This window comes from Ranitomeya imitator, chromosome 1, assembly GCF_032444005.1.
Source record: "Ranitomeya imitator isolate aRanImi1 chromosome 1, aRanImi1.pri, whole genome shotgun sequence".
Classification (NCBI taxonomy): domain Eukaryota; kingdom Metazoa; phylum Chordata; class Amphibia; order Anura; family Dendrobatidae; genus Ranitomeya; species Ranitomeya imitator.
This window is the reverse complement of record NC_091282.1, coordinates 1,205,484,360-1,205,496,452: the sequence shown is the minus strand read 5'-3', so window position 1 is coordinate 1,205,496,452 and position 12,093 is coordinate 1,205,484,360. Positions and strand designations below refer to the sequence as shown.

Genomic DNA, 12,093 nt, shown 5'->3' with positions numbered 1-12,093 from the left:
TCAAATTGGGTTTTTTTTTTGCCACCCAGGACAGAGGGGCTTGGTTTATGTTCCCCTAACCACCCTCCCACAACCTTCAGCCAATGCTACATTTCTTATTTGTTAACCATGGATGCAAAAGGGGTGGCACTCCATTACAGTATTATCACAATGTTGAAGCATGGCAAGCTTGATGGTACATGTGGTAGAGAGTTGCTCTAAGGAGTGCTTCCCTCCGCTAAGCTCTGAGACATTTCCGTGACACAGGTTTAGTACTTTTTGTTTTGTTATCCCTTTTATTCTATGTAATTATATATACTGTATTGTTTTGTTCCCATTTTGCTAAATCTTTGTATACTTTTTATAAACACTGCCTACATCTCCAGATTAAATATATCAAATTTAATAGCTCCGTTCCTTTTGATGTGTAAACCGCACCCCTGAAGCCATACTCTACCTGTACCGGTTGTCTAGTCGGGCTGTATAAACTATTTGTGGTGGCAGGTAGTTCCTTTTGTTATTGTGGAGTTGGCAGTGACCGTATCGGTGTGTATATGTATATATAAATATAGATATTCAAAGGCTTGGAATCAGAGGTGTATATACCATATGCCAGGGGTGTCAAACTGCATTCCTCGAGGGCTGCAAACAGGTCATGTTTTCAGGATTTCCTTAGCATTGCACAAGGTGCTGGAATCATTCTCTGCAGGTGATTAAATTATCACCTGTGCAATGCAAGGAAATCCTGAAAACATGACCTGTTTGCAGCGCTCGAGGAATGCAGTTTGACACCCCTGCCATATGCTCACTGTGAGTTCCCCACAAATGGCCTAGTAGCAAAAACAGTCGCCGCCTTGTCCATCACTCATCAGTCAATTTTGCAATTGTCCTGACAATTGGAGGCAGCAGAGGAGCGTCCCCTGACAGTAAAATTCCCAAAAGTGGCACCCAATGTTTGGCAATTACACTCAGAATTTTGGGTATCTTGCACAACACCAACTATTCCTATATTAGCCTCTTATCTGGATGAAGGAGACCATGAAGAGCATCAGGAGTCCCTCAGATTTTTACGTTGTGCTCAATTACAATTCAAATTGACTGCAGTGAAATTCTCTGCGGTGAACTCACGTCTACACTGTGAGACTTTTTCTCACTGTGCGAATGGGGATCTCACTGAGGTCACCGCAGTTCATTAGCCCGGCTGGGAATGCAGCCTCAGTGACCGGAGGTAACCTTGATGTCATCACCGCTGGTCACTGACGCTGCACTCGCAGCAGCTCATTCACCAGTAGTTCACAACCTGGACGGTTGCATCGTGGCACCCTCCAGATTGAAAACTATTAATCCTCAGACATGTGAGCGTGGGACAGAACGACCGACAGGTAAGGGATAAGGTTGTTTTTAATTTTTGTTTTATTACAGGAGACAAAGGCTTCAATGGAATGGGCATTAGTTGAGTATAACTGTGTTTGTTATTTTTAAATAAAAATTGAAAAGTGTTTTGTTTTATTTGGAATAAAAGTCTTTATTCTGGTTGTATGTTGATTTACCATGCAACTATAGGATTAGTAATGGATAGGCGTTCCATAGACACCGCTCCATTACTAAGCCATGAGCTTGATGTCACCTGACAATACAAAGGTGACATCAACCCCACAAATATAAACCCCACTTGCCGGTACCACAGGGCAAGTGGGAAGAGCTGGGCAAAGTACCAGAATTGGCGCATCTAATAGATGTGCCTTTTCTGGGTGGCAGCGGGCTGCTATTTGTAGGCTGACGGGGTAATATCCATGGCATCTTAATGGCCTGAGAATACCAACCCCCAGATGTCTGCTTTAGCAAGGCTGGTTGTCAAAAATGGGTGAAATGGGGGGGGGATCCCACATCATTTTTTAAATGTTTTTATTTAAATAATTTAAAAAACAGCGTGGGGACCCCTCTATTCTTGATAACCAGCCTTGCTGAAGCTGACAGCTGATGGTTGCAGCCCCCAGCCGTCAGTTTTGCCTGGCTGGTTATCAAAATACAGGGGAACTCAGGCCATTTTTTAAAATTATTTATTTAGAGCGCAGGTGCTGGGTGATAAATGCTCCCATCAGCCGCTCCTGCTCTCACTTATTAGCGGCAGGTTGATGGGAGTAGTAGTCCCATTAGCTGACGGCAGTGACCGGAGGTAAACTTTATAGCCCAGATTACAGGTGCGGACCCATGCTGTCATTTGACAGCGTGGGAACCACGGCTGTCTGACCGGCAGTAATGATTTTAATGATCAGAAGCCGTGTTTGCCCCGCTGTCTTGCACATGACGGTGCGACTACCTGGTGAAGTCCATGTTCGAGGTCCGTCCCCAAATAGTAGATGTTCGGGTTCACCCATCTCTAATAATGACCAATTCTGTTATATGGTGGACATATATTTTTGACTGCAGTTTGTCCAAGTGTGTGAATAAACAGTGCACACAACCCATGTAGAATAATAGCAATTTATAGTGTATTCAATTGGCAAAAAGCATCATATTATTATTTCCACTATGATCCATGAAGTCCCATGTAAGTCCTTATCTGGTAAGGACTTTACATAATATCAGATCCGGATCAACATGTGACAAAAACATAAAGTCCATGAACCAAAGTCTGGTGGAAGCCTCTGGCAGAGAAGCATCATGGCGCGTAAAGGAGAACTCCAGTATCCACACGGCAATAAATATTAGATTTTGTGTAGGAGCTTGAAGGGAAATCTCAGCTGCTTCGGAGAAAAATGAAAAAATTCGGATAACTTGAGGCAATAAAATGACACAAAGCTTTGCAAAATCTTTGGCAAAAGAGCAAAAAAAAAAAATCAATCTGGATGTGAAATGAAGTGACAGGAAAATATCCCAGGCCAAGACACGGGCGGTTATGGAGATAAATTGCACAGGCTGTAAAGCTGAACGGCAGGTTTTGTTCTCTGCCTTTGTGTCCGAAACTCGGGATCCAGATGTCTTTTTGAGGAGTCTCAGCCAGGAGCTGTCTTCAGGATTTACCATCCTACATTTGCCAGAGAAGAGAGAAGGAGCCATCCTGGGAGGGGCGAGCGTTACCGCACATCACTCCTGGGGGAAAACAGAATGTATAGGGTTAAATATAGGATTATATCTATCAGCCAAACTAAGGGCTATCTATCCCGGGAAACACTGAGATATATATTAGATAGAGAGATAGAGAGATAATAGATAGATAATAGACAGAAGATAGATAGATAGATAATAGATGATAGATAGATAATAGATAGATAGATAGATAATAGATAGATAATAGATGATAGATAGATAGATAATAGATGATAGATAGATAATAGATAGATAGATAGATAGATAGATAGATAGATAGATAGATAATAGATAGATAATAAATAGATAGATAGATAGATAATAGATAGATAATAGATGATAGATAGATAGATAATAGATGATAGATAGATAGATGATAGATAGATAGATAGATAATAGATAGATAATAGATAGATGATAGATAGATAGATAGATAATAGATAGATAGATAATAGATGATAGATAGATAAATAGATAGATAGATAGATAGATAGATAGATAATAGATAGATAGATAATAGATAGATAGATAGATAATAGATGATAGATAGATAGATAATAGATAGATAGATAGATAGATAGATAATAGATGATAGACAGATAAATAGATAGATAGATAGATAATAGATGATAGATAGATAATAGATAGATAGATAATAGATAGATAATAAATAGATAGATAGATAATAGATAGATAATAGATGATAGATAGATAATAGATAGATAGATAATAAATAGATAGATAGATAATAGATAGATAGATAGATAATAGATAGATAGATAATAGATAGATAGATAATAGATAGATAGATAGATAGATAGATAATAGATAGATAGATAGATAGATAGATAGATAGATAGATAGATAATAGATAGATAATAGATGATAGATAGATAATAGATAGATAATAAATAGATAGATAGATAATAGATAGATAATAAATAGATAGATAGATAGATAATAGATAGATAGATAGATAGATAGATAGATAGATAGATAGATAATAGATAGATAATAGATAGATACATATATAATAGATGATAGATAGATAGATAGATAGATAGATAGATAGATAGATAGATAGATAATAGATAGATAATAGATAGATAGATAATAGATAGATAATAGATGATAGATAGATAGATAGATAGATATCTATCACATATCTACTATCTATCTATTATCTATCTATCTATCTATCTATTATCTATCTATCTATCTATTTATTATCTATCTATTATCTATCTATCTATCTATTATCTATCTATTATCTATCTATCATCTATTATCTATCTATTATGTATCTATCTATCTATTATCTATCTATCTATCTATTATCTATCTATCATCTATTATCTATCTATTATCTATCTATCTATCTATCTATCTATCTATTTATTATCTATCTATTATTTATCTATCTATTATCTTTCTATCTATCTATTATCTATCTATTATCTATCTATCTAAATATTATCTATCTATCTATTATCTATCTATCTATTATCTATCTATTATTTATCTATTATCTATCTATTATCTATCTATCATCTATTATCTATCTATTATGTATCTATCTATCTATTATCTATCTATCTATCTATTATCTATCTATCATCTATTATCTATCTATTATCTATCTATCTATCTATCTATCTATCTATTTATTATCTATCTATTATTTATCTATCTATTATCTTTCTATCTATCTATTATCTATCTATTATCTATCTATCTAAATATTATCTATCTATCTATTATCTATCTATCTATTATCTATCTATTATTTCTCACACTGTCTATCTATGTATCTAGCGTAAGGCCATGACTTCTACAACCTCATTTTTTCCTAAAAGTTATTTTCACAGTACAATATGACAATATGAGCTCTTGACTAAACTTTCTCTTGAGATTCAGGGTCGTCATCTACTAACCACAGCAGACAGGTCCTACAAGGATCTTCTTTCTGGAGGCCTCACAAGGTCCATGTATTACATGGACAAAGCAAACATATCTCTGAGAACGGTGTAATGCCCTATTTCCCCTGTGGTGGCGCTGCTGGGGAACTGAGCACTTTCTGTTGGAGGTTCCAGCACATTGTGGTCGGCCATTCCCTCCATGACTTTATTTTTTTGGTCACCGATTCTTCTAGAATTTTTCATGGAGACCTCGGAGCAGCTGATGACGAGGATTGTGCCGAGGAAGCATGAAATGTAATATGAAAGGCCGCTGGTGTCGTGTGATCCCAGCGTGTCCTTCTGGGACTCGTCATCCATCTCCTGCTGTGAGGTGATGGCCACGAGAAGCCACAGGAGCAAACAGCAAGCTCTAAATAGATGTAAAGGAAATCAGCCAAAATAGAACCTAAAATGTACCTTCCTCCTCAAGGCCAAGTGCACTGATGGCCTTACTGTGAATTACACTCCACCAAACCCATCATTTCCCAAAAATACAACTAACACCCATGTAAAAGATTAAAACAGCAGTAAAAAAGAGCAAAAAATATATATATACAGCAGTGCTATTCCATATTCTCCATAGAGGTCCCTAACAGGGCTGTCCAGTATTTGGACAACCCCTTTTTAAAGGAAATCTATCACCAGGATTTTTGACACCTAATCTGAGAGCAGCATGATTTAGAGATAGAGACCCTGATTCCAGTGATGTGTCACTCATTGGGTTGCCTTCTGTAGTTTTGATAAAATCACAGTTTTATTAGCAGGAGACTAGTAAACCTGCTGCCATGTAGTCCTCCTTATTCTTGAGCTCTGCATAACCCCGCCCTCACCCCTGATTGGCAGTGGTGCACAGGAAGCGGCCAATCAGTGGTGTGGGCGGGATTATACAGAGCTCAGCATTCAGAGACCTGCTGCAGATAAAACAGGGATTTTATCAAAACTGCAGCAAGCAGCCTAGTGACACATCGCTGGAATCATGGTCCCTATGATCGACCATAGTGTAAAACAGCGAGGATTGATTGGCTTCAGTATAGTATACTAATATAGATAGATAAATACATAAAAGAATGCTCCAAGATCATTTACAAGCCCATAAAACTTGTATGCCACTTGTAAACTCTGCAGCCAGGATCATATTCCTCACCAACCGTTACACCGATGCCTCTACCCTGTGCCAGTCATTACACTGGCTACCCATCCACTCCAGAATCCAGTACAAAACTACTACCCTCATCCACAAAGCTCTCCATGGCTCAGCACCACCCTACATCTCCTCCCTGGTATCAGTCTACCACCCTACCCGTGCCCTCCGCTAATGACCTCAGGTTAGCATCCTCAATAATCAGAACCTCCCACTCCCGTCTCCAAGACTTTACACGTGCTGCGCCGATTCTTTGGAATGCACTACCTAGGTTAATACGATTAATCCCCAATCCCCACAGTTTTAAGCGTGCCCTAAAAACTCATTTGTTCAGACTGGCCTACCGCCTCAATGCATTAACCTAACGATCCCTGTGTGGCCTATTTATAATTAAAAAAAAAAAAAAGTTCCTCGCATCATGTTCTCATACACTTTATGCAGTATTAGCCCTCTGTGTCTGTACTGCTACATACTTAGGCAGGTAACTGGTTCATGCAGCTTTACATGAACACCTGAGCCTTACACTATAGCTGGTCCGAATAACTAAAGCAATTGTTACCATCCACCTCTCGTGTCTCCCCTTTTCCCCATAGTTTGTAAGCTTGCGAGCAGGGCCCTCACTCCTCCTGGTATCTGTTTTGAACTGTGATTTCTGTTATGCTGTAATGTCTATTGTCTGTACAAGTCCCCTCTATAATTTGTAAAGCGCTGCGGAATATGTTGGCGCTATATAAATAAAAATTATTATTATTATTATATTATTATTATGCCTCATTGTTTGCTAGACCCAGGGTTTCGCCCTTCTGGCTTTGTCATGAGCGTGATGTTCTTAGGAGCTCTTGACAAAGCTGGACGTGCGGAACCTTGGGTTGGACAACATAGGTGAGCTGCTCCATTAATGGGGATTAAACATGGATCAATTCTCATTGTTGGACACTACGTCTGTCCTATAGAAGGAGCAATGGAGGATTATTCCCCTGGTATCATGGAGGAGCTGATACTAATTCATGGTGAGTCAAATGGAGCTATTTATCTTATGAGACTCCTGAACGGACTATCAGAACTCCTGACTCTGGTCGTCAGTGGATGCTGAATCTGTAACACCTTATGTTCTGCGTGGTCCAACATTATATTTATTGCTGCAGCCAATCAGCAGCTGTTCACACCTTTCCCGGACATCTGAATCTCTCTACAGGAAAATGGGGGCAGGGATTTTTCAGATCTACAGCGACTGGGGGCGGGACTTTGTCGCTTTACAGGAAGTGGAAGTGCGGCATTGGCTTTCTACAGGAAATGGGGCGGGGCTTATCCATCTACAGTGACTGGGGCGGGGCTTTGTCGCTTTACAGGAAGTGGAAGTGTGGCATTGGCTTTCTACAGGAAATGGGGCGGGGCTTATCCATCTACAGTGACTGGGGGTGGGGCTTTGTCGCTTTACAGGAAGTGGAAGTGTGGCATTGGCTTTCTACACGAACTGGGGCGGGGCTTTTTCCATCTACAGCGACTGGGGCGGGGCTTTGTCGCTTTACAGGAAGTGGAAGTGTGGCATTGGCTTTCTACAGGAAATGGGGCTGGGCTTTTTCCATCTACAGCGATTGGGGCAGGGCTTTGTCACTTTACAGGAAGTGGAAGTGTGGCATTGGCTTTCTACAGGAAATGGGGCGGGGCTTTTTCCATCTACAGCGATTGGGGCGTGACTTTGTTGTTTTACAGGAAGTGGAAGTGTGGCATTGGCTTTCTACAGGAAATGGGACAGGGCTTTTTCCATCTACAGTGACTGGGGGCGGGGCTTTGTCGCTTTACAGGAAGTGGAAGTGTGGCATTGGCTTTCTACAGGAAATGGGGCGGGGCTTTTTATCTACAGCGACTGGGGGCGGGGCTTTGTCGCTTTATAGGAAGTGGAAGTGTGGCATTGGCTCTCTACAGGAAATGGGGCGGGGCTTTTTATCTACAGCGACTGGGGGCGGGGCTTTGTCGCTTTACAGGAAGTGGAAGTGTGGCATTGGCACTCTACAGGAAATGGGGCGGGGCTTTTGTCACTTTACAGGAAGTTGGAGCAAGGCTTTGTCTCTCTCTGCTCCTATCCTCCATCCTGCCGAACTGCATACAGTCATAACAGACGGACAGCTTTCAGCTCAGGGCAGGCAAGCCATTGGATAATGGTAAGAGCCACACGTGGCGAGAATTGAGGCCAAGATAGTTCCAGCACATATAGTACTGGCAGAATACTGATAATGAGGAACTGCCCACTGAAAATAGTGGATGGTAAGATATAGGGTATGAGAATCAAGACAAATCCTGGACATATTAGACTGGTATGAACACTATAGGCAGTTTTACCTTATTGTGGGGTTTGAGGACAGTAATTGGTTGTGATAGTCAGCCTGTAACTAAGCAACTGTTTAGCGCTAAAACAATATGGGAAAGCAGAATTAAATAAATACCAATGTCTATCATACAGAGAGCTAATACGTGCAGTTTATAATTTTTTTTTCTATCTGTAATTATTTTTTATTATTTTTTTATTTTTTACACTTTTAATTATATTTTGTCACAAAATGTCATAAAGAAAAAAAGTGTATTACCAGCCGTTACCAGCAGAGGGTGCTGTCTACTATACATCATTTTCATCAGTTTCTTGACATCATTCATATCATGGCTGTTTACTGTTTGTAGCTCTAGTAACAGCCGACAGAGACGTAACCTCAAGCTCCTCGGCTCCAACGAAAAATCTGCGACAGCCACCCTCTGCCAAGTCCCATTTATAATAATGGTGTCTTCTCGCGTGGCAGACTGCCCTCTGGGGCCGCTTCTTGCACCAGGGTTGGGAGTTATTTCTCCTTCTATAACCCCTAAAGCCATGACTCTATATACCCTGCTGTTAATGGAGAAATGATTCGAAAGGATTGGGATTTAGATAGACTGGTGTAGACGTCACTTTAATTTACGACAAAGTCCTGAAAAAGTTATAATATATTCGTTTCCTCTTTTTAGTTTTCTCTAAAAAAAAAAAAAGGAAAAAGTGCAGAGGAAAAAGTATGAGAAGCAAAAAATATTTTTTGCTGTTGCATGCCACTGCCACTAGGGGAGCTAAGTGTATACAGAGTTATAAAGTTCAATTGCAAAGTGCTCCCCCTAGTGGCGGCCGTAGGTAAAATTAATATGTGAACAAAGAGCAGTGAAGCAGTGTAGTGGGGTGGCCTCTCCCATAATCACATGGTTTATGGTAAATCAAGAAGAAGGCATATTTAAAGAAATATTTTTAGGAGATAAATATAGGAGACCACCGGCGATCGTGACAACAGGGGTCCCAAAGTCCTGTATACGGAGGACCAGTAAGAATAGGTAAGACTATAAGTTTTATTTGTTTTTGTTTTTTTTTATTTTAACATTCACGACATTTGGGGCAGATTGAATTTTTTCAAATCGAAGCAATTTTGTCAAATTTGAGCAAATTTGACCAAAAGTGAATTCTGGGAGTCGCTTATCTCTAACCTGCGCACTCCTTTCTTTGGGTGATAGCTTTTTGCTCATTTTTTGCTTGTAACGTCTTTTGTATAGAATATATCCGCGTTGTATCTCTGCATCTGCTGCTCCTCTCGGCCATGTTTCATCCCCAGTCATCATTCCAGACCCCGCTCGTCTGTCTCGCTCATTTGGCACTGCTTGTCCGAGCGACAGCCTGGTCCTGAGGGAGGTATATACAATATTTGGATTGTCCACCAGCGCCACGAGTGACAGCTCGTCTCAATGGTGCCAATTTGTAGACAGCTGCATCTGTTTTGTGTTCGGGCAGCTGAGTGCTGGAGACGGCAGCGACACAGACAGGCAGCCTTCCAGCTGCCAGAGATCTGCAGGTTGATCCTCTCTGCCCCAGGCAATATGTTCTAGTATTTAACTCGTTTAAAGGGGCTGTCCAGATTTAAAATCTCATTGGGGAATTCTGAGTTATTACAGGGGTGGTCACGGACTGCACACTGGTGCCGAGACCTTTCACGGACCCATGGACTTAGGTCATTTTAATTGGTGACTAAAATGGACATCTCTCCATGATTTCTTGAAGATTCACGGTCCGCAAAAAACAGACATGTGAACAGCTCAAAAAATGATTTTGAGTACATGGTCTCGCCTACCAAGAACCACTGAATCCAACTAAGGTAGATCACTGAGCTCTAGGTCCACTTTACTCAGCTCCTGAGGAACTCTGACCTTATTTATTGAGAACCCTTAAACCAAACTATTATCCCTAGGCTCAGCTAATGTAGACAGACATTAGGTACTGGCCTCTGAGTCTATCGAAGATACCGAAGTTCAGTTACTATGAAAGAACCAAAGACCACTAAACCAATCTACTGTGTACCCCAGAGCTCACCTACCAGAAGCCTCTAAATCCAACTCTGCCAGACATCTAAACTGTAACCACTGAGCTCCGCTATGGACCACTAAGCTCATGTCCTGCTTCCCTGAACTCAGTTGCTCTGGACCTTTGAACTTAACTACTAATGACCCCTGAACCCAACTCCAGTGAACCTTTGAGCTTACCTACCAACCTCTAAAAGCAACTATGGCAGACCACTAGACTGAAAACTTTAGTCAGCTGCTGATGACCTGAACCAAATTATGCTAGACCTCACTGAACTCTAGGGCCTCTTTATTCAGCTACTGATGACTTCTAAGCTAAGCCATGGACTGCTAAGCTTGGATCCTCATCCAGTAAATTCAGCTACTTAGGACCTCTTAATTTATCAACTAAGAAATCCTGAATTCAACGACTGTGGAGTCAAGAGTTCACTTAACAACAACCCCTGAACCAAATTATGCTAGACCTTTCTGAACTTTGGGACGCCTTTAGTCAGTTATTGAAGACCTCTGAGCTCAGCTATGGTCTACTGAACCTTGATTCTCACCCATTGAATTTACCTATTGAGGATCTCTGAACCTTATCTACTAAGGCCACCTGAATTCAACTATCCTGGAGTTCTGACCTAACCTTACAAAAAACACTTAACTAAACTATGCTTGACCTCCCTGAACTATAGCACCCCTTTACTCAGATACTGAGGACCACCTCTGAACTTATTTACTAAGGACCTCTGAATCCATCTATTGTGGACCTTTAAGCCCAGCCCATGGACCTCTGAACTCAGCTACCAAAGCTCAGCTACTGAAGACATGAGATCTCAGTTATTTAGACCCTCTGATTTCCTGAGGTCTTCTAAGAAGGACTAAGAAGGACGCTTAACTTAATTACTGAGGACCCTTGAACTCTGCTACTGTAGACCCTTGAGCTCTGATACTGAGGACCTCTAAACTTAAGTACTGTACACCTGTGAACCCAACTAATTTAGTCACTTGGGAGAATGCTTTAGAGTCGTTCACTCTATATACACTTGTATGTGTACATGTGAAAAATGCAAGAGCCCAATAGGGTCTTATCCAGGTAACAAATTGCTAAAAGAATAGTAGAACCGCTCACCTTACAGAGTTGTGTGAGACACAACAGCTAAAAAACCTGGAATCCAGATTCAGCAGCTTCCTTAAAGAAGTTGCCCATTACTTGGACAACGTCTTGTCACATTTCCCTCGCTTTGGCCCCTATGACATAATAAAACTTATACTCACCTCCCGTGCTCATGTCGTTCCTGCGGTGTTGGCACTCGTGTTCTGAGGGCTCCCGTACTGTTGTTGTGAAACGTGACCCCGGCCGGTATCACCGTCCCAGCCTCCTGTCGAATTGAGCATGAAGAGGAAGTCAGAGAAAATCTGAGCTCTCTGGAGTCACGACAAACCAATAGTAAGGTAAAAACATAGGTTTGTTGTCAACGCGTTTCAGAGTCCACCGACTCCTTGTTTAGGACAACTATACATGGACAACCTGGTTTAAAACCTGGTTGATTATGTATGATTGTCCTGAAGGAGTCAGTG

At 40.8% G+C, this 12,093-nt stretch overlaps 1 protein-coding gene across 1 annotated transcript in view; it reads right to left on the bottom strand.

The window, feature by feature from the left end:
* Window positions 1-2,449: 2,449 nt before the first annotated feature.
* The window catches only part of ATOH8 (atonal bHLH transcription factor 8), a 58,745-nt gene continuing 49,101 nt past the window's right edge, over window positions 2,450-12,093 (bottom strand). The window contains exon 3 of the mRNA XM_069744918.1: window positions 2,450-3,072. Coding sequence (XP_069601019.1) covers window positions 3,067-3,072 — 6 coding nt within the window. The 3' untranslated portion in view covers window positions 2,450-3,066. The remainder of the gene's footprint in view (window positions 3,073-12,093) is intronic.